This window comes from Nyctereutes procyonoides, unplaced genomic scaffold, assembly GCF_905146905.1.
Source record: "Nyctereutes procyonoides isolate TBG_1078 unplaced genomic scaffold, NYPRO_anot_genome, whole genome shotgun sequence".
Taxonomy (NCBI): domain Eukaryota; kingdom Metazoa; phylum Chordata; class Mammalia; order Carnivora; family Canidae; genus Nyctereutes; species Nyctereutes procyonoides.
This window is the reverse complement of record NW_026575134.1, coordinates 31,977,584-32,005,335: the sequence shown is the minus strand read 5'-3', so window position 1 is coordinate 32,005,335 and position 27,752 is coordinate 31,977,584. Positions and strand designations below refer to the sequence as shown.

General features: G+C 38.4%; 1 protein-coding gene across 2 annotated transcripts in view; it reads left to right on the top strand.

The window, feature by feature from the left end:
- The window catches only part of TRIM44 (tripartite motif containing 44), a 109,482-nt gene that overhangs the window by 40,516 nt on the left and 41,214 nt on the right, over positions 1-27,752 (top strand). For both annotated transcript variants that reach the window (XM_055300816.1, XM_055300818.1), the window contains exons 3-4: positions 4,189-4,428; positions 15,933-15,952. In XM_055300816.1, the coding sequence (XP_055156791.1) occupies positions 4,189-4,428; positions 15,933-15,952 (260 nt within the window). The remainder of the gene's footprint in view (positions 1-4,188; positions 4,429-15,932; positions 15,953-27,752) is intronic.

The following is a 27,752-nucleotide window of genomic DNA, read 5'->3' as shown; positions in this document are numbered from 1 at the left end:
AGGCTATACAGAAACCTCAACTTTGAGATTCCCCACCTGAAAGTTTCCATGGACACTGGCATGCTGAGAACGCACTGTGCTGGTGGGAGTGAAGACAGCTTGTAGCATCTGAAAAAATTCCATTTCTTGCTTTTTTTATTTGTCTATTTTAGAAGAGTGGCCATTCAGAAGAGGAAAGAGGGAGTAAAAGTGGACTTCTTGACCTTTTGGGGAGGTATTTAGCAGTCTTCACAAACTATTTCATTCAGTTCACACTTTTTAAGGTCATTTTTGGAGTAGGCTCCTTTAAACTTACTTGCAGGAAATTTGGCTAGTAGAACAACTATTTCTGAACTCTTCTGTCAGTGTAGACTCAGAGCTTTTCTTTTGTGTAGCTTCCTGCTTGTGACCTCTTCCATCTTTCTCAGTTCATGTCAGCAACACTTTTCTGGAACAAATCTTTCTTAACCTATGATGCTTTCTAGCTAGTATTTTTTTAATACTCTACCTATAATAGAAAACTAAATAAAACCTTGGTTTCCTACAAGCCAGTTAGCTAGGAGCTAATGGCTTGCAACCCATGTCAAGCACACTGAATGGTGGTGTTTTTAAGTATGCTCTTAATTCAAGGTTTTATGTGTTTAATTATGTGTAAAGTGCCAGTCTGTTTGCCTCCTGAGTCCAGCCTGGCTTGAAAATATTAACTACAAGAGCATATATAAAATAGCATGGGATGAAACTTAACTCTTCAGATGTGCATCCTTTATCCCAAGATTCACTTGGGGAGAATAATATCTCAGTAGGGATAATAACAGAGCTGCCTGTTAACCAAGGAAACATCTCAATTAAGAAGTTTGAAGAACCTGAAGGAGGCAGAAAGGGATCCTAACAGGCAATATGTTGTAGCACAAAGTATACTAGACTGGACGAAAGGAAAGCTGATTTTGAAACTTGATTATTAGTGCATCTCTCTCTCTCTCTCTCTCTCTCTCTCTCTCTCTGTGTGTGTGTGTGTGTTGCCTATAAAATGAGGAGATTGGACTCAGCTCTCATGAGAACAATCAAATCTTCACCAGTTAGTTATGACTGTTCACAAGTAAGCCACCAAATTTTTCAATGCTCTTTTTCAATGCTCAAATTACAATGCTTTATTTAAGTAATAATGTAGCTCTTCACCCTCATGCAGCTATAACAAAGACATATCAACTAGTTTATAATCTAGAACTTTAAAGTTTTAACAATTTAGGGGCCAGTTGACCAAAGGGAAGATACTCCTATTATGGTTTCATTTGTGTAGACGACCCAGGTATCTCGGGAGATTTAGCTGAAGACCACTACCAGTGCCCTAGGAATTACTTCAAGGAGGAGGGGGAGATTTTTCTTTTAACCAGAGTAGTTCTACTTTCAGTTCTGTTTTGCTTTATGGTTCTACATTAAGATTTTGTGTGGGTTAAGGGAAGTTCTGTGGCTCTAAAAAAAACTTACCAATTACTAGTAGATCCTATAAAAAAGGAACCTTTTATATTGCTAGTTTCATTATTCTGTGGTAACACCCAGCCTTCTCTTTTCTGCATAGGTAAAATTTTCTTTTTACTAACACTGTTTGTAATATAGTCAGGAGTATGAGACTGTTACTTTCACTTTTGGGGAGCTCTAGGATAGAGGCTGAAGAAATTCTAAGAAACCTACACAGAAATTCTATCAGTGGCTCTCAGGTAGCAGGTGCGGACAGAGAGGGTCTGGTGCTCTTGGAGAACAAGTTTAAAGCAGAATGGGGTTTTGATGGCAAGGAGGTGAAATGACACTTGAAAAGGAAACTTGAAAGCTGTTTCATTCCTGCCTGCCATTGGTAGGAGTTCTTTCTCCAGAGTACTCAGCCTACCACATGCCAGGTCCCCCGGGGAGTCCCTCCTTTGGCCTCTGAATTTAATGGATGCTATGACCCAGAAATTTGTTCTTACCATTTTGAACTAGGTTGGAGAATACCTGTGTGCTGATTAGTAGAGAACAGGGGTAAAAAGGATAAAAGTTATATGAACTTGTTTATTCTGCCTTCAGTTCTTATTTGTGATGTGATCTAAAATAAAATAAAGGTTGAGAAACCAATGTAAAACAATGGGAAATAGAGAATTTGATTTTTTTTTTTAACCCATGATTTAGTCACCTGCTGTAGTCTGGCCACGCTTTCCTGACTGATACCAACTTCTGACTTGAACCACATGGGTATGTGAAGGTTAGTAAAACAGGTTGCAAGTCAGTTTTTATTTTGGTCTCCATTTTTAGTCACTTGCAACTGTTTAAAACGTTTCTTAGGCATTCAGAAAAGTTCATCTCTTAACTAAAACTTCCTAAGTTTAGTCTCTAAGAGAAGGTCTTAGGTCTTGTAAGACCTAATTTATTTCAGTGTTTGAGATCCATTCATAAAAGGTCATCATAAAGCATAACATCCTTGAAATAAACACACTAAAAATAAAGAGGAATTACATAAATAAACACAAATCACAGTTCTTAATCTGATACAGAATTTGCAGGGACATTAATAACATTTAACACTCCCCCTCCCCTTTTCTTTAGCACCAAGGAGAGTACCTGCAGAGAATCTAATGAATTCCTGAGGGCTTATGTCGCTTAGTCACTTGATGTGTGAACAGAGACGGTTCCTACAGGTCTTATTTTGCATGGACGTTCTTATGGCAGTGTTACAAAAGCTGCTTAAGGTATCAAGCGTCTTTGAATTTTTAAGAGGCTAATTAAAAATGGCCCCATCTTCCCCTCTTCTTTAGACTTTCTCTTCCTCAGTCTTCTTTTTAGATTTTTCCAATTTGGCTTTCCTTGCTAGAGACTCTTAGAGTTAATCCAGAGCACCAGACGGGGAGCCAGGAAGATTGGTGTCCCTTGTGTCTTCTACAGATACCCTGCATCTGCGACTGTTCCCTTACTGGAAAAAAAAGAGACTTACCTAGGTGACAGCTACTTTCTCTTTCCACTCTAAAATTCTCTCTTGGCCTTTCTCCTTCTGTCCATTGCTCTAACTTTTCCCAATTCCCTACCATAGTTATTCACCGTGCAGAGTTGTTTGAAAATACTCCTAAAATACACATCGTTGTGAGGAAATATCAGTAAGTGTAAGATACAGAGTTTAGAAGTTCTTATTTTGGTAGTTTCTCACTTTGTTTACCTTACGTCCCAGCCAAATACGGCCTGCAGCCATATTTTATTTGATCTGCTCAGTGGTTTCTACAAAATAAATGAATAATATATTTTTATTCATAGAATAAACATTTTAAGGCATTACATGATCTAATATCTAATATTGGTGAAGGTATAAAGAAATTCCTACTTTCACACATTGTGGGAATGTAATTGGTATATCTTTTTCAGATGGCAGTTTGGCTGTATCAGTCAATATTTTTAGAGTATATAGAAATTGACTCAGTGACTCCAGAAGTCTCTAAAAATACTCATACACAAATATTAAGAGATATCCAAGGATGTTCATTACTGTGGTGTTTGTAATAGCAAAAATTTGGAAATATCCTGTATTTCCATTAAGAAGGGAAATATTTAATATGTATGTTAATCTTTTTATTTATATATATGAATATTCATATTTGTGTTATATCCACATCATATAGACATTGAAAATAATATAATGAATGAAGTTGATCTGTATGTCCTAACATATTTTAAGTGGAAAAGCAAGACCCAAAACCTTATGTTCATTGTGACCCATTTATATAAAAACAACATAATTCGTCTATATGTATATATATATATAGTGTAGAACTATATAGAAAAATGGTTGGAAGGATATACACCAAATTGTTAACAGTAATTACTCTCCAAAGAGAAAAAATGATATCCAGATGGAGAGAGAAGAGTAATTTCATTTTTCACAATTTACACTTACCTATTGTTAAAAATCAATCATGTATTACCAGTGTAAAAATGAATGAAAGGAAGAACACAAAGGGAAAGATAAGGGATTACTTCCTAAAGACTAAAAAAGGGAAAAAGGATTACCAAGAAATTCATAAAAAATCTTAGGGGAACATTGTTTAGAGGATATTCCCCAAACTTCAGGACCATGTAGGAACCATAGTTGGCTTATGTTTTGGCCAGGGCTTCCTAGCACTTATAGTAGCAGCTCTACCCTTCTATTTTCTTTGTATGTCCAACTTTTTATTCTTATTTGTCTGTGTTCTGCAGGTAACCCGGGACCAGATGAAGGTGTTTATACAGCAGGAATTTAAGAAAGTTCAGAAAGTGATTGCTGATGAGGAGCAAAAGGCCCTTCATCTAGTGGACATCCAGGAAGCAATGGCCACCGCTCATGTGACTGAGATACTGGCAGACATCCAGTCCCACATGGACAGGTTGATGACTCAGATGGCCCAAGCCAAGGAACAACTTGATACCTCTAATGAATCAGCTGAGCCAAAGGCAGAGGTAAAGGAGAACATCTACAATTATTAGTAGCAGGAGAAATAGCAGGAAACCTACTGCTGTGTTTGTTAGCTCTGGAAATCCTCTTTTGTGATCCCTCAACATGAGTGAATTGAAAGCTTAGATAGGGTATAAGTGTTTAGATGGTACGTAGACCAGTGTGGAAGTATTGGCTGCTAGGGCCTGCACCCAGCAACTGGGTCTGGCAAAATATTTGTCTACCATGACTTAAGGGAGTGTATTCAATAGGGCAAATACTAATCACATTTAAAGAGGTAAGCCTAAATAGATAGATGATAGATAGATAGATAGATAGATAGATAGATAGATAGATAGATAGATAGATAGTAAGCCAGAAATTCAGAGCCAGAGGAGAAGGCAATTGATGGATTCCAAGTTGTGAAATGAGCCTATAAATAAAGTCATCATAGAGATGAAAATAGGGTGAATGAGAATGTCAGGAAGTAGAGCATAAAGCAGGCCAGAATGAAAGATTTTGGACTGATTCTGTGAGTAGTGAAAAGGTGCCTCAGCTTGGTTTTTATATGGAGCCAACTGCATAAATTGGGGGCATAACTGTTAGATTAAAAGAGGCATGTGGCACTGGGAAGATCAAAAAAGGTGTGAATGAAACACAAGGTAAATATTGAATCACTACAAATATGAGTCTCTGTATTCATTGTTATTTCGTAACAGGTAAAAAAGGTCTTAAACATTTTACCAAACAACATACTCAGGCGTTTAGAATATAATTCTTAAATAAAATTTAAGACAGCCACCAAAAAAAGTATCATAGAACTTATATTTCAGGCACCGGAGAGAAGCTTTTGTTCATAAGGTTTCACAGCATTATGTTGAAAAATCTGGTCAAGCATATGCCAAAAGGATGTAGACCCTTCTAGAAGTAAACCTAGGGGAGTCCTGTGGACTCTTCAGGACTGCTACTGATTTGCTGAGCTTACCGCTTAGCTGGCAGTCTTGCCTTGGCCCAGGAGAGCCTAGCCCCAGAATAAATGAGCCAGCAGAAGAGCTAGGGTATCATCTAGGAGGCAGATATTGTCTGAGTCACCCTGACAGAAAATGTCAGAGACCATTGGACAGTTACCTGCTTCACTCATCCAAGGTTCTTGATTAATTTTCATCAGTGTGTGAAAAGAATGGAATAGATCTTGTTCTTTTTTTTTTTTTCATTTATCCTCCCTAAAACTAAGACAGTATGTGCGTAAGTAAGTTTCTAGATAGGCAAGAGAGCACTTTATAGTCATCATTTCATTTAACCCTTATATCAGCATTCATTATCTTCTTACAGATGGGATATTGAGAGGCAGAGAACTGCAGAGACTTGGAGCCAGTGTCATTTAGTTAGTAGAAAATGGAGCCAGGATTCACAGTGAAGTCCATCCTATCCCATTGCCAATGTGTTTTCTTTACTATGTGCCATATGCCAAGTATCCCACTTGTATATGTGGGAAAAATGAAGAGAATCCGTGCCCTGGACACCTTTGCATTTCTGAGACCTTTTTTAGTATGAAGGTGGTCACTTTGTATCTTAAACAAACAACTCAACTAGAGTTAACTCAGGGGATCAATGGCATAACTGTGTCCCACATCCCCCCCCCCAATCGGACTCCCACATTTATTCTGTGTTAATTAGATTGTTTTTTTCAAAAATAAAGATTTAATTTTGAGAATTATTCCCCCCTCTTTTATTTTCATTTCAAGTAATGAATTTCATCCCTCCCCAATATTAACTTTAAGCAGTTCAGCTGCTCAACTGCACTATGCTTGTTAACTCTGATGGAATTACTCTAAGGGATGCAAAACTGACAAGGCCTAAGGACCAGGCTGTGGACAAAATAAGCTATCAAAAACAAAAAGTAGCATTCAGCTGGCTAGAGCTTTTACAAAGAGCTGTTCTCATCTAATAGCCTCTCGTTCCAGTTAGTCTGGTAACTTATTGATCAGAGCAAATCTCCAGTACCTCTCTTTCACTCAGCAGAGGAATTCTTTTCTTCCTTTTGCATGTTGGGTTTTTTTTTTAATCATTTGCATTTCAGATTTGGCCAAAAGATTCTTCCCCCCAACATTTTATTATGAAAATTTTCAAACATATAGCAAAGTTGAAAAGATTTTACAGATTACACCCATATACTTCCACCTACATTCTACCATTAACATTTTAATATACTTGAATCATGATTTATACATAGCCGTCTTTCCAGCCTTCTACTCTTTAATGCATCTTATTTTTTGATGAATTTAAAATCAGATTGCAGCTTCTGGTTATGAACAAGATGGAGTAAACATATTTGACTTTATTACTTCCACTAATCACAGCAAAAATTCCTGGATGAATATTTATTTATTTTTTTATTCATTTATTTGAGAGAGAGAGAGAAAGAGAAAGACATGAGCTGGAGAAGGGGAAGAGGGAGAGGAAGAAGCAGACTCCCTGCTAACCTTAGGAGCCTGACTTAGGGTTAGATCCCAGAACCCTGAGATTATTACCTGAGCCGAAGTCATATGCTTAACCAATTGAGCCACTCAGGTGCCACTGGACAAAATATTTAAATGACCTACCAGAAGACTCTCTAAAGTGAGAAGAGATGGTTCTGACCAGGGATCTTGAGATTTGAGGAACTACATAGCAGTAAATTCCCTGGGATTTTTCTTGCTTCCTATATATCCTGGCCTGGGTGCCCTGCAAACTAGAAGCCATAATGAACAAAACAGTAAGAAAATCTCCAAGAAAAGCCTGCTCTCTGTAGCCAAAAGCACTAGGAAAAGGGCAGTTCAGCTATAGAGAAAACTTTTGACCATTCCTGCCAATTCTGGAGACATACACCATGAATAAAGCTGTCCCCCTTCCCAACTCCACTTGGCCCTGCAGTAGTGGAGTAGGTGTGTTGGAGACCTATTTTTTATTCCTCTCCTTCAGTAATGAGTTAATCATTCCTTTCCCCTGGAGCCTTTAGGTATCACCCCTGTTCCTCTCAGTAGTCACTGGTGCCTGTCTCCCTTAGAGACTATAGGTGGAACTCTTACTTTTACCCCTGCCCTGTATGATCAGGAAGGAAATGGTATCCCTCCCCTATGGAGACTGTAGATGGAGCTCTAACTCCTCCCTCCCACCCCTACATTAACTAGGCAATATACCTCCCCAACAGGGTCAGTGGATAGAACCCTATCTTCCACTCTTACTCTGTAGTAATGAGCTGGGGCTCCTCCTCCTCCCCAGCCAGCGCTGTGGAGACTGTAGCATTGGAGTTTGTCATCTGAAGGGGGCATATCAAAATAGCACTGTAGAATCTTTTAAGCTAAATTGATATTTGAACCACAGTCCACAAACCTGACCCCAGGACATGTTTCTGCTTCTTTATTCTTTTTTTTTCACCATCAATTTTATTTTTATATTCACTTTATTTTGTTTTATTTATTTTTTAATTGAAGTATAGCTGATACACAGTGTTTTGTTTTGTTTTTTTTTAATTGGAGTTCAATTTGCCAACATATAGCATAACACCCAGTGCTCATCCCATCAAGTGCCTGGGTGACGGGCACTGAGGGGGGCACTTGATACACAGTGTTATACTAATGTAATAGGACACGTGTTCTGAATTTAAATAGGTTGACTTCTTGCTAGAATAGAAGATTTAAATAGGAACCAGATTCTTAAATACTTAAAATGTTCAGGATATAGTCCCAAATCAGTCATTATACCAAGAATCAATAAATTCCAACTCTAATGAGAAAAGACAATCTAATGAGAAAATATGCCACCACCAAGAAGACACAGAGTTTAGAATTATCAGACAAGGATTTTAAAGCTACTATTATGAAAATGATTTAGCAATAACTAACTGTGGAAACAAATGAAAAAAAAAATCCTAGCAAAGAAATAGAAGATGTAAAGAAGAACCAAATAAAAATTTTACTACTAAAAAATACAATAATTGACATAAAAGATTCACTGGATTGGCTCAGTGGCAAATTGGAGATAAGAGAGGAAAGAATTGGTGAATTTGAAAATATAGATCCAATCTGAACAACCAATAAAAAAGATTGAAAACTAATTGAAACTGAGTCTTAGGGACCTGTGGGACAATAAAGAGCTAACGTATATGTCACCCATGTCCCGTAAGGGAGGAAAAGCAGTGTGGTACTGAAAAAATTGAAGAATTAATGACTCAGAATTCCTAAAATTTGGTTGAAAGACATAAACCCAGAGATTTAAGAAGTTGAGTGATTCCAAGCAAGATAAACTCTTAAGAAATCCATACCTAAACACATCAAAATTAAAGAAATAAAAGGGAAGGACAAAGAAAAGCCTTGAAAGCAAAGCAGTTGAAGAGACATGACACATTGGCTATGGGGAACAATAATTTAAATGAATGTAGTATATATAAGGTATTTGCTCTATATCCATTGAAATGATTATATGGGTTTTTTCATTATTTTATTGTAATGGCTGATTATATTAGTTAATTTTACAATATTAAATCAATCTTGCATTCTTAAGATAAACTCCCACTTTGTCAAGATATATAATCTGGGTTTAATTCATTAATTTTTTATTTTATTTTTAAATTTTTTTAAAAGATGTTATTTAAGACAGAGCAAGCTAGGGAGAGAGAGAGAGCAGGAGCGGATATGTGGAGGAGCAGAGGGTAAGAAGTAGATTTAATTTCTTTAATAAGGCTATTCAGATTTTGTTTGATGTCATGTTTATTTAAATTTTAACTTGTGTTGTATTTAAATTGTATATTTGTTTAAATTTGTGTTGTAATTTTCAAATAATTTGTTTTCATTTAAGTTGTAGTTTTTAGTGTAAAGTTCATACTGTTTTCTTGTGATTTTTTTAACTGTAACATCTCTAACGATAACCTATCTTTCTATTTCTGAACTGATAATTTGTGATTTTCTCCTTTTTTCTTTGATCAGTCTAATTACTATTAATTTTGTTAAAGAACTTTTTCATTTGATAATTTTATTCTGTGTTTTCTATTTTGTTTATATCTACTCTTCCTTTTTTTCTGCTTATTTTGAGTTTACTCATTCTTCTAGCTTTATAGATCATTGATTTTACTACTATTTTTTAAGATTTTATTTATTTATTCATGAGAGACAGTTTCTGTCCATGGCAGAAACAAAGGCAGAGGGAGAAGCAGGCTCCATGCTGGGAGCCTGACATGGGACTCGATCCCAGGGTCTCCAGGATCAGGCCCTGGGCTGAAGGCGGCGCTAAACCGCTGAGCCACCTGGGCTGCCTGATTTTACTACTTTTTATGTCAGCTTTCAAAACTATACTTGTCTCTCTAAGCACTGCTTTAGTTGAATCCTAAACTTTGGCTATGTTTTATTTTCACTGTCATTCCGTTTGAAATATTATTTATTTACTTTGTGATTTCTTTTCTTTACTCATTGATTATTTGTGTCTGGTTGAGTTTCCAAATAATAAGGATTTTCCTACATGTCATACTATTACTCATTACTAATTTTTTCCATTGTGATCAGAGAATGTGTTTTGAATGGTGTCAAGCTTTTAACTTGTTTGAGACTTGTTTTATCACCCACCATATGGTCTATCTTGGTGAATGCATATGTGCACCTATTTTATAGTTTGGGGTGTAGTGTCCTATTAAGTATCAATTAGGTATTCAAATAACTTATGATTTTCCTGATCTTTGTGTTGACAGTCTGTCAGCTGTTGAGAGGTTAAATTTCTAAGGACGATTAAGGAATTATGTCTCCCTTTAATTCTATCAACTTTTACATATCTTGAAAATATCTTTAAGCAAATATATACTTATGATTGTTAGTTTTTCTAATGAACTGACCCTTTAAATCATTATGAAAGTCCCTCTTTTTATCTGATAATATTGTCTTCCTGTCTATGTTATCTAAGGTTAGTAGAGCCAATCTAGTCTTACACTTACTGTTCTCATGGTGTGTCCCCATCAATTTGTTTTTGGTCTATCTGTTGTTAAAGTGTGTCTCTCCTAGGCAACATATGGCTGGGTCCTATTCTTTTATCCATTCTGATAATCTCTGCCTTTTAATTGAAGTGTGCAGCCCATTAACATTTACTGTTATTAATATGATTGAATTTAGGTCAGCTATTTTATGATTTGTTTTCTATTTCTTCATGTATTTCTATTCCTCTTGTCTTTTCTTGCCTTCTTTTGGACTTTTGAAACAGTTATTTGAATTCCATTTTAATATGTTTTTTGGCCTTTTAGCTCTATTACTTCTTATTAGTAATGGTTTCTATGGGGATTATAATATATGTATATTGGAATAGATGTAATATATATATAACATATATATAAGTCCTTAAATTTTCTGTCTACTTAAAATTAATATAGCACCATTTCACATAAAACATAGATACTTGAAACCATATAAGCCAATTAACACTCTTTATGTCCTTTATATTATAGTTGTCATGTAGAAAATCTATATGTTATAAACACTGCAAGACAGTTATAATTTTAAACAATCATATGCTTCTAAAGAAGTTCAGAAAAATACAATTTTATATCTGTATACATAGTTTTTAAGCAAGTTTGTGATAATAGTTGTATAACTATAAATTTAAAGTCATTGAATATATACTCAAAACAAGTAATTTTATGGTATTATAAATTATACTTCAATAAAGCTATTAAAAACAAAAATTATAAATAGTCCACTTGCTCAAGTGCTATTGCCTTTGATTTATGAAGATCAATCTAAAAACCAGTCCATTAACACAGTGTCTGTTTTAAGAAATCTTCAGTACAGATGAATTTGATTAGGCCAAGTAGAATCACAGAGCTTCTAGTTGAAGAAGTCCAGAGATTACAAGATTTCCTGGTGACATTTCTTTTTTTTTTAATTTTTATTTATTTATGATAGTCACAGAGAGAGAGAGAGAGAGAGAGAGGCAGAGACACAGGCAGAGGGAGAAGCAGGCTCCATGCACTGGGAGCCCGACGTGGGATTCGATATCAGGTCTCCAGGATCGGGCCCTGGGCCAAAGGCAGGCGCCAAACCACTGCGCCACCCAGGGATCCCCCTGGTGACATTTAAAAATGTGTTTTTAATATTTTGGGGTCCTCTTTTAGAATATAGCATAAAGAAGGAGTTTGGTACCATTCCCACAGGTCTGATGAGATGTGTGGTCTTTCCCGTCTTCAAATAACTATATAAAATTATTTCCTTCTTATTTATTATAGAATGTTAAAAACTTCTAGACAGAGCAGAAAGTAAACAAATTTAGTTATAACAGGGTATTTTTTCCTTTTTTTTCTTTTTTGTGTACATTTTTCCCCAGCTTTATTGAGATAAAATTGGCATATATGTAAGTTTAAAGTGTACAGTGTGATGATTTTGATACACATATATATTGCAAAATGATTACCACAGTAAGATTAGTTAACATATTCATCCTCTCATGCTATTATTTTCTTAACATTATATTTTAAGTTTACCTCATATTACCAGAAATTCTTCATAAACATAATGTATGAATCCTGAATCAATGATACAAACTTCACTTTTACTGCATTTTATTTCCAACTACCTTACTACCATTTATTACATTATAGCACATGCTTTTGTTTATAAGTAATTACTGAGTCAAAGGTATGGACTCTTTTTAGGCTCTTGTACATATTTGTAAACTGCCCACAGAACAGTTATATCAGTGTACATTTTCATCACCAGTTTTGACAGTCTCTCATTTTTTTGCCTGAATTTTATAAACCTCCTTGCCAAAGTCAAGTACTAAAAAATAGTGTGTCTTTACTTTTATTTGCATATCATGAGTACTTCTCTAGTTTTGAGAAAAGAGTACTGAACTACATGAGATAATTTTAGAAAAAGTTCAAATGAGCAAATCATTAAAAATGATACATGTGTATCCTAAACATTTTTTTAAACATGAAATATATATCTGCATATTTCTTTGATTTTTGACTCAAGGCCTTTTTGAGGATACCAGTTTGCCATTTGGAGTGGAATATTATGCTTCTGGCATAAACCACATCCATACTGTAGTGTTTATAAGGTCCAATTTCAGGATAATATTCGAAGCAAACTGAATGTGGAATCCTAGACTTTTATACTTTATTTTTTCTAATATTTTGCGTATGTCTCACCTACATCAAAGTTGACATCAGTTTTTATGTAACTTATCTTTATTGAATGCTTTGGAAACTTTCAGCTTAGTTTTCATAGAAGCAGTGGTTCTCTCTTGCATTCACTTCTTGTTATTTAATAAAATGTATTGTCATAATTACAACCTCAAATGATTTAAGCAGCCTTAGAAACAAAATTGTTTGGTTCTTGGTGAACATACATTTCAACTGGTGGAAGTAGAAGCAAGATGGTAGGTACTAGAATATAGCCTACCAACCAAGAGCATTGATATTTGATGGAGGGATTTGAGAGCATTGCTTAATCATAACAAGTCATATAAATAGAAACTGGTGTTTGGCAAACTTTCAGTTCTAATATTCTCTGAAACCAAGATTCATTCATAATGGGAGGTAGAAATTAATCTTAAATCCTACATATGTCTTGCCTTCCCTCCTTTCCACTTTTGAATAATTATTAATTATGTGCCTTGTGCTGTGTAAGATGCAGTGAATAAAGAGATTAACAATACACAGTTTCTGTTCTCAAGGAGTTGAAATCCAAAGAGGGAGACACTGTATGGTGCTATCACTTGGTTTTCTGCTCTAAGAACCAGTCAAGAAGTGTGAGCCATACAGATGTGCAGGGCAGAAAAGGATTACTCTACTCGGTCTGTCAGAAAAAATTTCCAAGTGAGGCTTGATCTTAAAGAACAGATGGGAATTAGCTAGGCTTTCAGAATAGTAGGGAATAGCATTCACATCTTTTACGAGGAAGATTAGCACTCTTCTGAGTATCTACTGACCTATTCAGAGTTGCCATATGTATGTCTGTTTGTTCTCTCATTCATTTATTCAATCCTTCAACAGTTGAAATTCTCACCCTGGTCTTCCCCCGTGCTTTACGATAGTGACTGTTGCTTCTGAAAAGCCACATATCTATAAGCTGCAGAAATGTATGAATGTTCAGCAGAGTCTTGTGTCCCCTCTTCTCTGTCCATCCTCTCTCCCTACAGATGTTATTAGTTAATTCAGGGAAAATACAAAATTGAGCACCATTTGTTGAACACTCAATGTGCCAGACATTCACTTAGTGTCTTACATATTTTCTCATTTATTTTAATTTGTACTGCCACCCTGTAAGGTAAGAATTAGGATCTCCATGGTATAGATCAGGAAACTGAACCTTGGAAAAGTTAAGGCAAATTGCCGAAAGCTTCATTGGTGGAACTGATGAATCCAAATTTGAAGCCATGTTTCTTGAAGTCAGAAAGTCTATCTCTTAACTACTGTGCCAAGATAATGGTTGTGAGGACTCACTCTGAATCACGGAAGAAAGTTTGGATACTTTTTTCCATAAGATTGTCCTAGACAATTATGTTTGAACATCCAAAGATAATTGAAAACTTGTGTTGAGGTTTAATTAAGTCACTGATAGTTATGTAACTCATATTAAATTTAAATTGTATGAATTTTTTCTTACTAGATTATAGTTCCCATAAGACACAGCAGTCGATCAAAATGCAAAGAAAGCTCCCTCCATCCCTATACCTCCTTCCACCACTGCCCCACTTCTCTCTCATTGGACTGTGGATGATTAGCAACCTGACCAGTACTGCAAAACCTGAATATTCTGCTAACTGCCCTCCTTATCCAGCCTCCAGTGTATAATCTGATTTAAATCACCTTTCTGGATACAGCTGTCCTTTCAGGCTTTGCCCTGGCAATCTTTTTACCTCAGTTGCCCTACCAACCCTCCAACCCCACTCCACTGCCCTATCCACCACATCTCCTGCCCAAGACACACATAAGCACATCACCATTCTCTAGTATCATCACACTCAAAATTCCTTTAAGATATATATACATATATATACATATATACACATTTTATTGCTGTGTCTTTGCTTTTGCTAGCCCAGTGCCCTTCCCACTCATCTTCTGTTGCCAAACTGGGAAAATCCTGCTTATCCTTCAAATTCCAATATAAACGTCACCTTCTCTGTGAAGCCCTCCCTTCCCTTTCTCCAAAAGAGGCCATGTTTTTCACTTCCCTTATGACTCTCAAACATTTTCCTTATATCTTTGGTAGAGCCCTTAACATAATTCATTTTCTATCTCTTTCTGTTTCCCTGCTCCTGAATGGGAGTTCCTAGGTTAGATCATTATCTTTTACCTTCAGTGCCCACCTGTAGTAGCGTATCATACTGAATTATTACTGATACCGTTATTAGGTGCATCCTGTGTCTTAGGCACTGTTCTTGATGTTTATACATAGTGATTCGTTTAATCTTCCCACTTCCTATGATACAGGGACAGTTATTACCCCTATTTTACAGAGTAGGAAATTGAAGTTAAATGAGGCAAAGTAACTTGACTAGGGTAACACAGCAAGTAACTTGATGGAGTCAAGATTTGAACCTTGAGTGTCTGACTCCAGAGTTCATTCCTTTATACCAATAGGAACAATCAATCTGATAGGTGCACTAGGGAGTTCACAACTAGGTGATGCATTCTCTATTAAGACCAATCCTGAATGGCTAAAGAGAAGGATGTAAATAACCACGTCACCAAAAGGACAAGTGAGGTCCCTTGGAAAAGGCTTGAGAGTCTTTTGAAAACTTTTGTGTGATCACAAGAAGAGAGTCAAAGGACTCTGCTCTGGTCACTGGTGAAGTTAGGTTTGGAGCATGCTATACCTGGACAGATAACCCTTACACATTGTTTCTGTAGACGGTGAATGAGAAGGAGTGAAAAGCCAGTGTTGGGCTGAGGGATGTTGTAGATCATCAAATGCCAGAGCTCCCCTTTTATAAAGGAGAAGACCAAGGTTCAGATTAATTAATTAGCTTGCCCAAGGGCACATAGTTAATAAATAACAGAGCTTGGACTAGAATCCCAATTTTCTGAGTCCCAGTTCAGTGCCCTTTCTACCACAGTGTGCCCTATATTAGAGTTGCTATGTTCATGTTTGAAGAGAAAAATGCTAGACCAAGGCAGAAATGAGTCTTTGAAGGAAACAGCTTGATACTTTTGGAGCTGGTCAGCTTTTGCCTAAGACCTGCTGCTATTTTGGGCTCTCAGTTTGCTCAGAACTAAATACTGCCAGCCATACAAATAAAAAGGCAAGGCTATTATTTAGGCCTCCTAGGTCTGTACATTCACTTAACTGCTTGCAAGGGCAAATTATCAGTTCATCTCTGCTGGGCAGTTCGAGCATAGGATTATGTTAACCCTTGTTTTAGCCCTTAGACGTCTGCTGGTTTGTCTCTGTTAAAGGAAATGCACGAGCCTTGCTTTCAGGTTGCGTGAGGAGAGGGAAAAGAAAGAAGTCTAAATCTGTCTCTACCAATGCTGATTTCTAATGCTGTTTCTTTCTGTTTCTTTCAGGGTGACGAGGAAGGACCCAGGTAAGATCACATTATTGCCGCTTGTCTGTTCTCAGAATTGAGGTAGAGTGACATTTGTGGCCTTTTAATGCTCCATGAAATATGGACAGCCAAAGAACAGTGCAGAAAAGGGATCAACATCTTAAGCCAGGGCTTTGAAAATCTTATTTTGTAAGATTCCCATCTCCCTCCCCATCTGTGCCATTTCCTGCCTGTAACCTTCAGATAAAGGTAGACTTTAAAGTATGTAATGACAGTAACTTAAGAATACCTTGTTAAGAAGAGTAGGCACTACATATGAATGGTAATTAGGCTATCAGGTGGACCGCCTAGATAAACTTTTGCATTGTTCTTTCTTGATTGGAATTGGATTGCCTTTTTTTTTTTTTTTAATGGGCTTTGGATCCAATATTCTTTGTTTCTGACTTGAGACACCACTGATACCTCGAATCCTAGGTCATAGATATTATGTTTCCTAACTTTGTTTAGGAAAAAAAAAAAGATGCTTCTCTATCACCACATCACATTTTTTTAAGATTTTATTTATTTAATCATGAAAGACACAGAGGGAGAGAGAGAGGCAGAGGCACAGGCAGAGGGAGAGGCAGGCTCCACGTAGGGAGCCCCATGTGGGACTTGATCCCAGGTCTCCAGGATCATGCCCTGGGCCGAAGGCAGTGCTAAACTGCTGAGCCATCGGGACTGCCCACCACATCACATTTAAAAGTATATTTCATTATTGCCTCAGCCTTGGAGTAAACCTGGAGTTTGGTTTCCTTACCTTTTCTCAGTGAGAACAGGCTCTAGGAGATGCTGCAGCTTTGTTGTCAACACAATCAAGGGGCATTTGTACAAAGTAAAGTAACACATCCACGTGGGTCCCCTGTGTCACCTATGATCAAGGACTATTCAGGCTTGGAGGTATCAGAGAGTTCATTTAGGCCATTGCCATTTAAGCATTAGCTTTAGGAGAAATGCCTCCCCCCTTTAAATGAGCTTTAGATAGAACCCCAAAATACAAAGAGTTTTACTCTGAATAAAGTTGGGGGCCACATTCACTGGTAAGACTTCTCTGTTCAATCCAATAGACCCTGAGGAGCTTCTGCAGAAACCTAGGGTTTCTTAGAACTCAGTTTGAAAATCACTTACCAAGTTCAAATTCTCATTGAAAGAAGGTACATGAATTGTCCAAGGTTACCTTACTGGAACCAAAATTCAGTTCTTTCTAGGTTTTATTTATAAACCAACAAATAAAGTTTCTTCTTTTATCCTTCTCCATCCCCACACCCTCTGTCCATTTCCTGGTGCCAAATATTATCCCACATCAGCATCTCCTGGTGCTTCTCTACCTTGGGAACTGTGCTTCTCAGCCTTAGCTCCTTGTCTATTGTGGCTAAAGCCATAGGCATCCTACTTTAGAACTGCAGAGCCTCAGGAAATTTCTTGAATCTCATCTTCCAGCCATTCTCAGGACAGGCTCTCTCTGAGTTGTGGTTCATTTCTTTCCTCCCTCTCTCCTTGCCTCCACTGCCTTCCTTTCTTTTCTTATGACCTGCTGTGTGTCAGGTACTATGCTATACACTGGGCATATAGTAATAACTAAGACATGTGTGGTTCTTGTCCTTGTAGAATAAACAACAATCACTGGGTCCTTATACTGTGGGACAAGTGATATGATTAAGGGAAGTTTTGGCTGCTTTAGGAAGGCTCCTAAGTCAGTCTTGGAGGATAAGGGAAGGCTTACCAGAAAAGGTTGTATATAAACAGGGCCCTGAAGGATGGGAAGGCAGGCAAAGGTGGGGCAGGGTGTAGGGTTCTAGGTAGAGGGGACAGCTTGTGTTGTAAAAGCTCTAGACAGAGGAGAGTGGAGGGAAGAAAGAATCTAGATCATTTAGGGCCTTACAGACCTTCTAAGGTGTTTGAGCTCTAATTTGCCAGCAGTTGGAAAGCATTAAAGAATTGTAAACAGGAATTAACCTGAGTAGAATGGCATTTTAGAAGTAGCCTCTGCCTGCCTGAATTGGAAGTAGATTAACACCAGAGCATGGAAGACTAGTTAGACTAAGTAGTGATAATGGGAGCCTAAATCCACATCTTCTCTAGTCATTGACCAGGTTTTTACCATTTTGCACAGACTTTTGGTTTCGAGAGACTCCAAATTTCCTTAAAATCGAGGCCAAGCAGAGCCCTAGACCTTCTTACCCAGAAAGAGCGTTTAGAGACAACCAATATAATGAAACACCTTAGCAGATGGAATGTGGCTTGGAGGAACCTGATGAGAATGAGCACACTTGTCTTTATAGTTACATGTCTGAGTCATGTTGAGTAGAATAATACAGGGACATTATGAAGAGATTAACTCACATCAAAGATACTATTTAGTAGAAGATGCTAGTTTTACAGTTTAATTGCAGATACCTTCATGTCATTTTGACAAGATAGTTATGAAGCATAGAGTTTTTTTTACTAGCAACCACGATATCAAGCTGTCTCCCTCGCACCAGGCTATCGTGGATGTCAGCAGGGATTCTGTTGGACCAGGATTCGCAGAACCCTCATTTTGATACAATGAACCCTTTGGTACAATGAAGAGCATCTTTGAATTTGACAGAAAGAATTCGATGGAGTCAGATTTTCTTTTTAAACTTTGTATTTGTTGGTTCCATTCTTAGTTTATGTTGAACTACCATTTGGCTCAGTTAATTCCAATTAACACTTCAGGGCAGATTGCCTTTGATCTGAAATTTCTCTCATTTAAGATCCACGTTTTCCCATTTCAATAAGCCAGAGTTTTGTTCCAGAGGTTTCTGTATTTCTGACAATATTGAATTAGAGTTTGATGTGTAAAGGAGATAGAAGGGAAGTGTGGGTGTGCCTGCACAGGGGATGGAAGAGAAATGAATCAGAAAACTCTCCATCCAGGTCTCTTGGATTATTATACCCGTGTCTCCTTTGCTGGCATTCTTTCTATCTCAGCCACTTCTCCACCGTCTGCATGGAAGTCCAGGGAGACTAGATTCCAGCCACTCTCCACAAGAACAAAGGAAAGAACAAAGGGAAACCCCTGTCCCATGGACATGAATTTGCCTGTGATAGAGCTTGTGTCCTCCCTTCCTACCAGCCAGGGCCTCTCTGCTTTCTTTTCTCCTTTTGGTTCTGACTCCCCAAGCCATTTGAAGTGAGACATCCCAGTATTGTGCTGTTTGTCATGTCTGTTCCTGGCCCTGAGTTTTATTGTGTAGTTGTCCTGCTAATTAATAACCATAGTAATCATAGCTATCACTTACTGAAGGTTTACTGTATACAATGCTTTATTTTTTTTAAATTTTATTTATTTATGATAGGCACACAGTGAGAGAGAGAGGCAGAGACACAGGCAGAGGGAGAAGCAGGCTCCATGCACCGAGAGCCCGACGTGGGATTCGATCCTGGGTCTCCAGGATCGCGCCCTGGGCCAAAGGCAGGCGCCAAACCGCTGCGCCACCCAGGGATCCCTACAATGCTTTATATCTATTTTCATTTAGTCCTCATGTAAAGCTTATGATGTAGTTAATTATCCCATTTGTAATGAGGAAATTAATGCTCAGAAAGATTAACTTGCCCTAGATCACAGAGCCAGTAAGTAGCAGAGCTAGGATTTGAATCTAGTCTGGCTTCAGGGTTCATGCCCTCTACCATCACTTGAACTATCTGCCCTTATCTGCCCTCATCGGCCAGTGCATCTCTCTCCGTGACCCTGAAAGAAAGCCAGGAGGATTCATGCATACACCTCAGAGGAGCACTTTGCTCTTATTCCTCTAATCTGGGAGGTCTCACTTACTTTGACATTAAATTGCTAGGGCCTCTGTTTTCTGCAAGCTCCCTCTCCTCTCTGTAGCCTCTGTAATTATAAAGGGATATTTCTTCATCTCCCCCTCACAAAGTGCTCTTTCAGGGTCAGCAGCTAAAGGAGTACTTTCAGACTTCGTTGGGAGCAGGCAGCCAGGCCTTCCTTTGACCCTGCAGAATTCCCTTCCTGCTGGCCCTCCCCTTTGGTGGTTTACTCTTCAAATCCATGCTACAGTTACATAGGTGGCAAGCATTCGTGGAGGTGTGGAGGAGCAAAAATCCTAATGTGTAGAACATGGATATTAACTACCATGGAGTCATCTTTCAAGACGGTGTCTTTGAAGCCCAGAGTGATTTTTTTTTCCAAGCAAAAAAAAAAAAAAAAAAAAAGCAATTTACACTTTTGGCAGCAATTTTCTGTCTTCTCTGTGCTATTATGGGAGATCTTGTGTTCACTCCCTCACAGATTGGCTCCTCAACTCCTGCCGGAGCCTGCTGAGAAGTAATATATATTCGAGGAGAGGGGGTGGCAGTAGGATCTGCTGCCTCGAAGCTGTTTTGTAGTGGGAGGAAGTCAGGGGGGAAGGACCCTGAAACTCTTGTGCTCAGAGGAAAAAAGGAGCAAGATCAATATTAAATCTTGATTTGATACTCAGATTTTCTGTGATTTTTTTTAACTTAGAGGAAAATGGCTTTTTAATAGTAACAACCATATTTGGGACTTCTGTAGAATTTTTCATCTTCAGAGCTGGCTCTTATTCAGGCAGAAAGCTCCTACTGAGATCAGTGTGAATCTGACCCATGCTGATTCTGTGATCAAACAGGCAGTGAGTTCTGAAGGAGTAGGAGCTCAAGGATAGTCAGCGGACCTACCTTCTATTCTTGGTCTGTCTGAGACTGACTGTGTGACCTTGGGCTAGTCATTCAACCTCGTTGCCTCTGTGTAAGCTGTTTTTATTTCCCTGTAAACACAAGCCTTTCTTTCCCTTGTTCCCCACCCAGGTTTTTGAGCTAAAGTTGTGTGAAGGAATAGTCTTATATTACATATGGAATGGAAAGAATCTGCCTTAGATTCTGTAATCAAATGGATTTTTTAAAAATCTTCTCAATTTTGTTTCCTTAAAAAAAAATTTCTTTGGGCTATATACTAGGTACTCTTCCCTTCCCCAGTAATAACCATATGTTCTTAGATACTACATTTCTCTTCTTGACAACTTAGTTTGTAAACATAAAAAGGAACTAAGTCAATGATACACTTAGGTTTCTTTTGTCCTCTGCAAATTATTGGTTTGGTTTTTGCATTGTCTTCATTTCAGAAGACCTAGCTAGAAGCCAAAGAACATGGCTCTGATACTTGTGGCATGGAATGGAGATGTCAGGGCTGTTTGTTATACAGAAGTGGGGTTCTAGCCCAGTTGGCCTTCAGCATAGAGGATCTCTTAATCACATTTCCCTGTTTCAGAACCTGAGCTGACTTTGTTTCCCCTGCTGATGTTGATTGTGTATCCTCTACCCATCCAGACAAGGAGAAAGCTACATTACGCATTATGCTGCCTATCCATAATAAAAGCAATCCCCCTTTGCTAAAGTAGTTGCTTTTCAGAAATTTACCTGTGATAGTCACTTTATTATATTTTGTGCATATTGGTATATAACCAGAGAATCCATTCACAACTGGAAAATTCAGCCAAGGTGCTTCTAGTTTACTTCCATCTGTCTCACACTAGAAATGCTCGCTAGGAGCAGCCTGTATTCTAGCATACATCTGCCTGCGTTTTCTTGCTTCATAATGCTAAAAAAGAAAGAGAGAAAGGAAAGGCCCAGTGAAAGGGCCCTGAATGTCACTTTACATGCTATGGTTTTCCTTGAAACTTTTACATATATTATCTCATTTATTTCTCATATCAGTCCTAATATGTGGTTAATACAGTACCCAGAGGTGCAGAGAAGTTATACATACATGAGATGGCACAGCTAAAAATTGATAGAACCAGTGTTCAAACTCACATAGACTGACTCAAGCATGTGGACTCTTAACCATAGCAGTGCTCTGTAATGAGTATGTTGGATGTAGAGTAGGGTACAACCAACACAGAATAGAGAATCAGGAAAGATAAGGCATTTGTGCTGGACCTTGCAGAGTGCGGAAAACGGGGAGGCTTTTCTAGGCAGAAAGGGTAGGAAGGGCACCCATGCAGTGAGACCAGCATGCCCCCACACATTTGTGCTGTGTGGGGAATGGTGAGCCACTGCATGCCTGGGCTATGGCAGGAGATGGGACTGACCACCGTGTAGAGGGTCTCAGGTGCTGTGCTGAGGTGCCAAAAGGTTTGTACTAAAAAATTAAAAAAAAAAAAAAAAGGTTTGTACTACCCCTTTGTCCTTCCTGTAGAAGAAGTGAACAGAATCCTGAATCTTACAGGGCTCTTCCTGTGGCCACATCTCCTGATTGTTGTGAGTAAATTATTTGCTTTCTTGTGCCTTAGTTTCCCCATCAAAATAGCACATCCTGTTATACTTAAAAGATAAGTATGCTATGAAGCATTGAAAGTGTTCTCCTTTTGGCTTTCTTTTTTTAGATGAAAAACAAGCAACTGAGCTAAAGTAGCTGAAGAAGAAAATTGTTTGTTTGATTTGTATCTTATACCCCTATTTTGACAGCTCCTGCCTTCTTCAAACTTAAAGTTAGGTTTGGCAAGTAGTTATCTAGTTCCTTCCAAATTAATAGAGAACAGGAATACTAAAGCCCCAACATTTTCCAGATAGATTTAAGACCAAAGGTATTTTTTAAAAGCTAATCTAGGAATTACATCGATGTTGCATTTGTCCCTGAATTAGATGTGGTGCTAAAGAGTCTGGCTGGAGCCTAGTTCTCTTCTTTCTTATTTGTCTTCATAGCCATTCTGGACTGGCTCTAAACAGAATCAGTTTTAGGAAGTCACAAAACTCCAGTCTGTGTTTTAAGAATAACTAAATTTGATGTCATTGCTTATGCCCTCTCAACTGTGGCAGACACAGCAAAATTGTTGTTAGTGGTGTCTTTTTCATTTTAGGAAAAACCTGCTAGTCTCTAGCATCTTCTGACTTCCCCCCAGTGAGAGGCAGGCAAGAGGTCAATAATTCCATTTTCCCATCCTTCCCCCTTTTTGTAGCTCCATGTGGCTGAACTGCATTTGCCTCTGTACCCAGAAGCCCACAGCAGGCATCTGTAACAGATGCCGGGAGCAGAAGCTGGTGTGTTTCTGTGTTTCTTTTTTTCTTTTATTTTCTCTTTTAAAGATGGTGTGAAGTTTAGAGTCAATGCATGTAGGTCTCTTAAAACTAGAGCTCCAGGGAGGTAGCTTCAGAACATTAAGAGAGATGGTCAAAGACTGAGGTAAAACTTGGGTACCCTAAATAGTGAGGTCTTTGCCAAGGACCAGTATTCGTGTATGTGCCTGTGCCTGTGGCTGTTTGGACCTAGGATCTAACTATGAGTGGTTGTATGTTCATAAAAGAAATATTTCTTTATCCACAAACAGGGGTTTCAGGGAAGAAAAGCTCTTTTATATATATATATGCCTCGTTCCCCCCACTTCATAGCACCACTATCAATTGTTCCCCGTAGGTTGCAGTGTGGTTGGAAACAGAAAAGCATTTTGTTTCCTTGGTGAGTACGTGTCTCCTCCCCCCCCCCCCCCCCCCCCCCCCCCCCGTTCCATCAATTCTATTTAAAGGAAAGTGAGATTGAGTATGAGGAACACAGCCCGGAAAAGGAGGAGCTGCGAGAGTTGCAGGGAAGGTGGGGAGAGGAGCATTTCTCAGCTGTTCCTGGCTTCTCGACACTTCCTGGTCTACATGCTATGGGCCAGCATGCTGTTGCACGCCAGCTGCACAGGTACTGCCACTCAGATGAGGACCACTGAAAGCTGACCGAGCTGCCAGCTTTGCCCTGACTCTTACAGTTGTCCAGGGCTAACAACTGTTCAGATGCAGTAGTGATACCTGTTTCTATGCTGAACATTATAAATAGGAGCTAGACCTACATATATTATTCAGAACCACTCTGTGAGGTCTAGTTATCCTATCTTTTTACAGATGAGGAAATCGATATTATAAGAAGTTATGTGATTAAGCCATAGTTGCACAGTCAGAAAGTGAGTCCACCAGGATTAGAACCCAGATCTCTCAGGCTTAAAATTCTGTGCTTTCAACCACTGCACTATACTACCTTTCTCAAGAGATGCAAGATTCGTATCTTCCAACATCTTAGCTGGGAATAAGTGACAAGCCAATAGGGATTTGGCATTTTTATCAGGAAATTCTTTTATTTTCTTTGTTGAATGACAACAAGCAATTTGCCTGAGACAGAGTTGAGATGGAGCTTGCCAGGAAAATGTGTAAGGTGGAATGAACCAGAACTTCTTTCCCCAGACAGGTAAACATGAGTTTACTCCCTGGCTTTTGGGGAGCCAGCAACTGCCATCGCCTCTTCTAAAAGAGCCACTGTTCACCCAGTGGCAGGTGCAGGCCAACTGTTGTCATGGCAACGGCAGGAGAGGCGAGCATGTTTAATTCCAGAACTGATAATTAACTGGGGGGTGAGGTGGGGGCAGGGAGAGAAATGGGGGGATAATTGTTTCAGGAGGGAAAACTTAGCAATTACCAGCAAGCTGCATAGATGAAAAGGCCAGCATGCCCTTAGAATTCAGCACTCATCCCCTCTGGTTAGGAATTTTTGATAAACTGAAATGAGGGGTCAAGTCCCCAGTCAACCAAGACTTTTTCAGGAACCAGGTGAGGAAAGAAGAATGTTACATAGGTTGTAAAGAGAAGTGCAGGGGGTTAGATGAAGGACTACCCTAAATTATATCACCCAACCAGAAACAGTCTGGAAATGCTATCTAAACTCTGCAGGAAGAATTCTGTGCTTGGGGAGAAGGCAGGGCCCACAAAGCATACCTGTTTTGAGTTCCTGCTTCTGTGAATGGAATGAGGGGAACTGGCTTATTAGAGTGTGAAGGGAAGACGTTTAGAGATGATGCACTTGTTGAGGTACTTGATCATCGTGGGTGTTAGTCTATAAGTCCTCAGAGATTGTAATATTGAAAGTAAGCTAAGCATTCCACATGGATTATCCATCTCATTTAATCCTTACAGAGCCTAGCATGAAGGTGTTTATTATTCTCATATCAAACTTTGATGTATTCAGTACCTTGCCCAAGGTCATAGAGCTAATAAGTCACTGTACTGAATTCTATTGTTCTGTTGATTTATATTTATAAAATAAAACCTATATTACTCTGTAGGGAAGTCATGGTCCCAATCTAGAATAAAATCAGACTTAAGGAGATATAGACAATTTACAGTGAAAAGGAAAACAGTATCTTTTCTAGTGGAGGTAAGGTAAGCTACAAAATAAAAATTGTTGAATGTGATGTATTAAAGAATATCCTATCATGCTTCTGAGATCTATCACAGTCCTTGCTTGTGTCTCCATTGCTGATGGGGTGAATAAGTGTGAATCATAGTTCCTTCTGGGCTTGTTCTGTGGATCAGGGTGAGTTAAGGCTTGGAAGAGGTGACTTGGGATAGATATTGCATGCAAAGAGGTGGTTCAGAACTCCTCTAATGAAATTTTTTAAATTTATCTTTTTAAGTAATCTCTACACCCAGTGTGGGGCTCAAACTCACAACCCCAAGATCAAGTGCTCTTCCATCTGAACCAGCCACTCATTCCTAATGATGTAACCAAATTTTCATGGTTTGTGTTATTTTTCATTGGGGAAAAAATGTCAAAAAAAATTTAAAAAAAGAAAAAGAAAAAAAAAGTCACAGTGTAGAGCAAGATTTTCCTGTATTCCTGTGTGTGTGTGTGTGTGTGTGTGTGAGAGAGAGAGAGAGAGAGAGAGAGAGAGAGAGAGAGAGAGAGATATGGAGAGAGAGAGATGGAGAGAGAGAGAGATGGGGATGAGTAGAGAGGGAGAAAGTCAGGGAGAGAGGGACAGATTTTTACTTTAAAATGGTACGTCTTGGGGGTGTCTGGCTGACTCAATCAGGAAGGCATGTGACTCTTGATCTCAGGGGTGTGAGTTCTAGCCCCATGTTGGGTGTAGAGATTAAACATCAACAACAACAACAACAAAAGTGAGAAGTGAGAAGTCTCTGTGGGAGAGAAACATAGCATTTATCCAGCAGTATTACAGAGCCCCTTCTTCATTCCAGGTATTGTCTTTGATGCTAGAAATACAGTTTTCAACAAAACAATCAAGTTTCATGTCCTAGAAGAGGTTTATAATTCTAGAGTCTCAAGTAAGGATTGAGAAATGTAAGTAGTATATAATTTAAAAACACATTTTAGGGACGCCTGTGTGACCCAGCATTTGAGCACCTGCCTTCAGCCCAAGGCATGATCCTGGAGTCCCGGGATCGAGTCCTATATTGGGCTCCCTGCATGGAGCCTTCTTCTCCCTCTGCCTGTGTCTCTGCCTCTCTCTGTGTGTGTGTGTTTCTCATGAATAAATAAATAAAATCTTTAAAAAAATAAAAAATTTTAAAGAAACCTATTGGTTTCTCTCTTAAAACCAATTATGAGAAATAAAATTTGCTTGCCTAGTCCTGGCTGGGAGGAAAATATGCAGAAGATAGAATAAAAGAGAAGTATTGGTTGATAATCACTACTTAAAACTATGAGCTTCCCTTCAATTTTCCAGAGTTTTAACAAACTCTAATAAGTTGATGTTGCCTTTGCAAGTGAAACAATTAATATCAAAATTTGGGAGTTCGATTGACACAATAATTATACTGGAAAATGTAATTTTGCCTGCATAATAGAAGTGGGATTATTTCAAGGAGATCTCATTAAAGTGCTGTTCATCAACAAAGAGCAGTGTAACCTTTCTCTTATTAGATTAGTGCAGGGTCATGATGCAAAAAGCTGTTGGAATAATTCTCAGTCTTTTGTTCTAAGAAAATAAATTAAGCACTGTCTAGAAGTCTGGATATGGAAATTGAAATCATTGAAGACATAAAAAGTGTGGCCACTCAAACTGAAATCAACATAACCTCCTTTCCTTTCTGCAGGTTTCATCCCTTTATCATTTATTTAACCAATCTTACTGAGTGTCAGCCATGTACCAGGCAGTGCTAGCTGCTGGAGCTGTAGTAGAAGTCAAAACCAAAAACAGTCCTTGTTTACACATAGTGATTGGTCTCTCCTCCACATTTCAGGGGCATACATCTGTTCTGTCTTCTCAGCTCTCTGCAAGCTTAAAGAATCAGCAGCTTACTTTAAAAAAAAAAAACATGCCATATGCGGTTATAAATGGAAATCCCCCAATGCAAGGCTTCCCAGGTATATTAGACTGAACGCTAATTATTTGAATTGTTGACTTATTCTTATAAACCAGGATTCCATTGTCCAGTAGTGTGGCACATGCTGCTGACTGACTCACCTCTTGGAGTTGCCATGGTACAAGTACCATGGTATAATGGAGAGTTTGAGAAGCCCTGTGATGATGAGACCTGCCTCTGTTTAACTCAGCATTCCCAAACTTATTTATTATAAGGCTCTTTTAACTCCTGTCACATAAATGTACTGAAACACCAGCATTCTTCAACTGGAGCAATGTAGCTCATTCTCCACTCTATGCTGAGACCTGATACGATTTGCCACCCAAAAAGAGGGTAGAAGAGAGATAATACAATATATTAGGAGTCCACACCTCTCAGGCTGAACTCTCTCCCTTATTGTACTTCACTTCAAATTACTGGGATTTTTGGACTGTTACTATTGATGTAATTTGTTTCCAGTACAATTGGAAGTGTGGTTATCAGGGGTACAAATAATTGAAGCTGATACACATTCTTGGGAAAAAGAAGCCTAGAAATGGCCACTAGGACATATTTTTAAATTGACATGAAGAAAACAACTTGGATGTCTATAATTTCATTAAAAATAAGATATCCGTCGTAAATAAGGTTTTTGTTCTTTCATCTTAGTGTAATTCCTTCC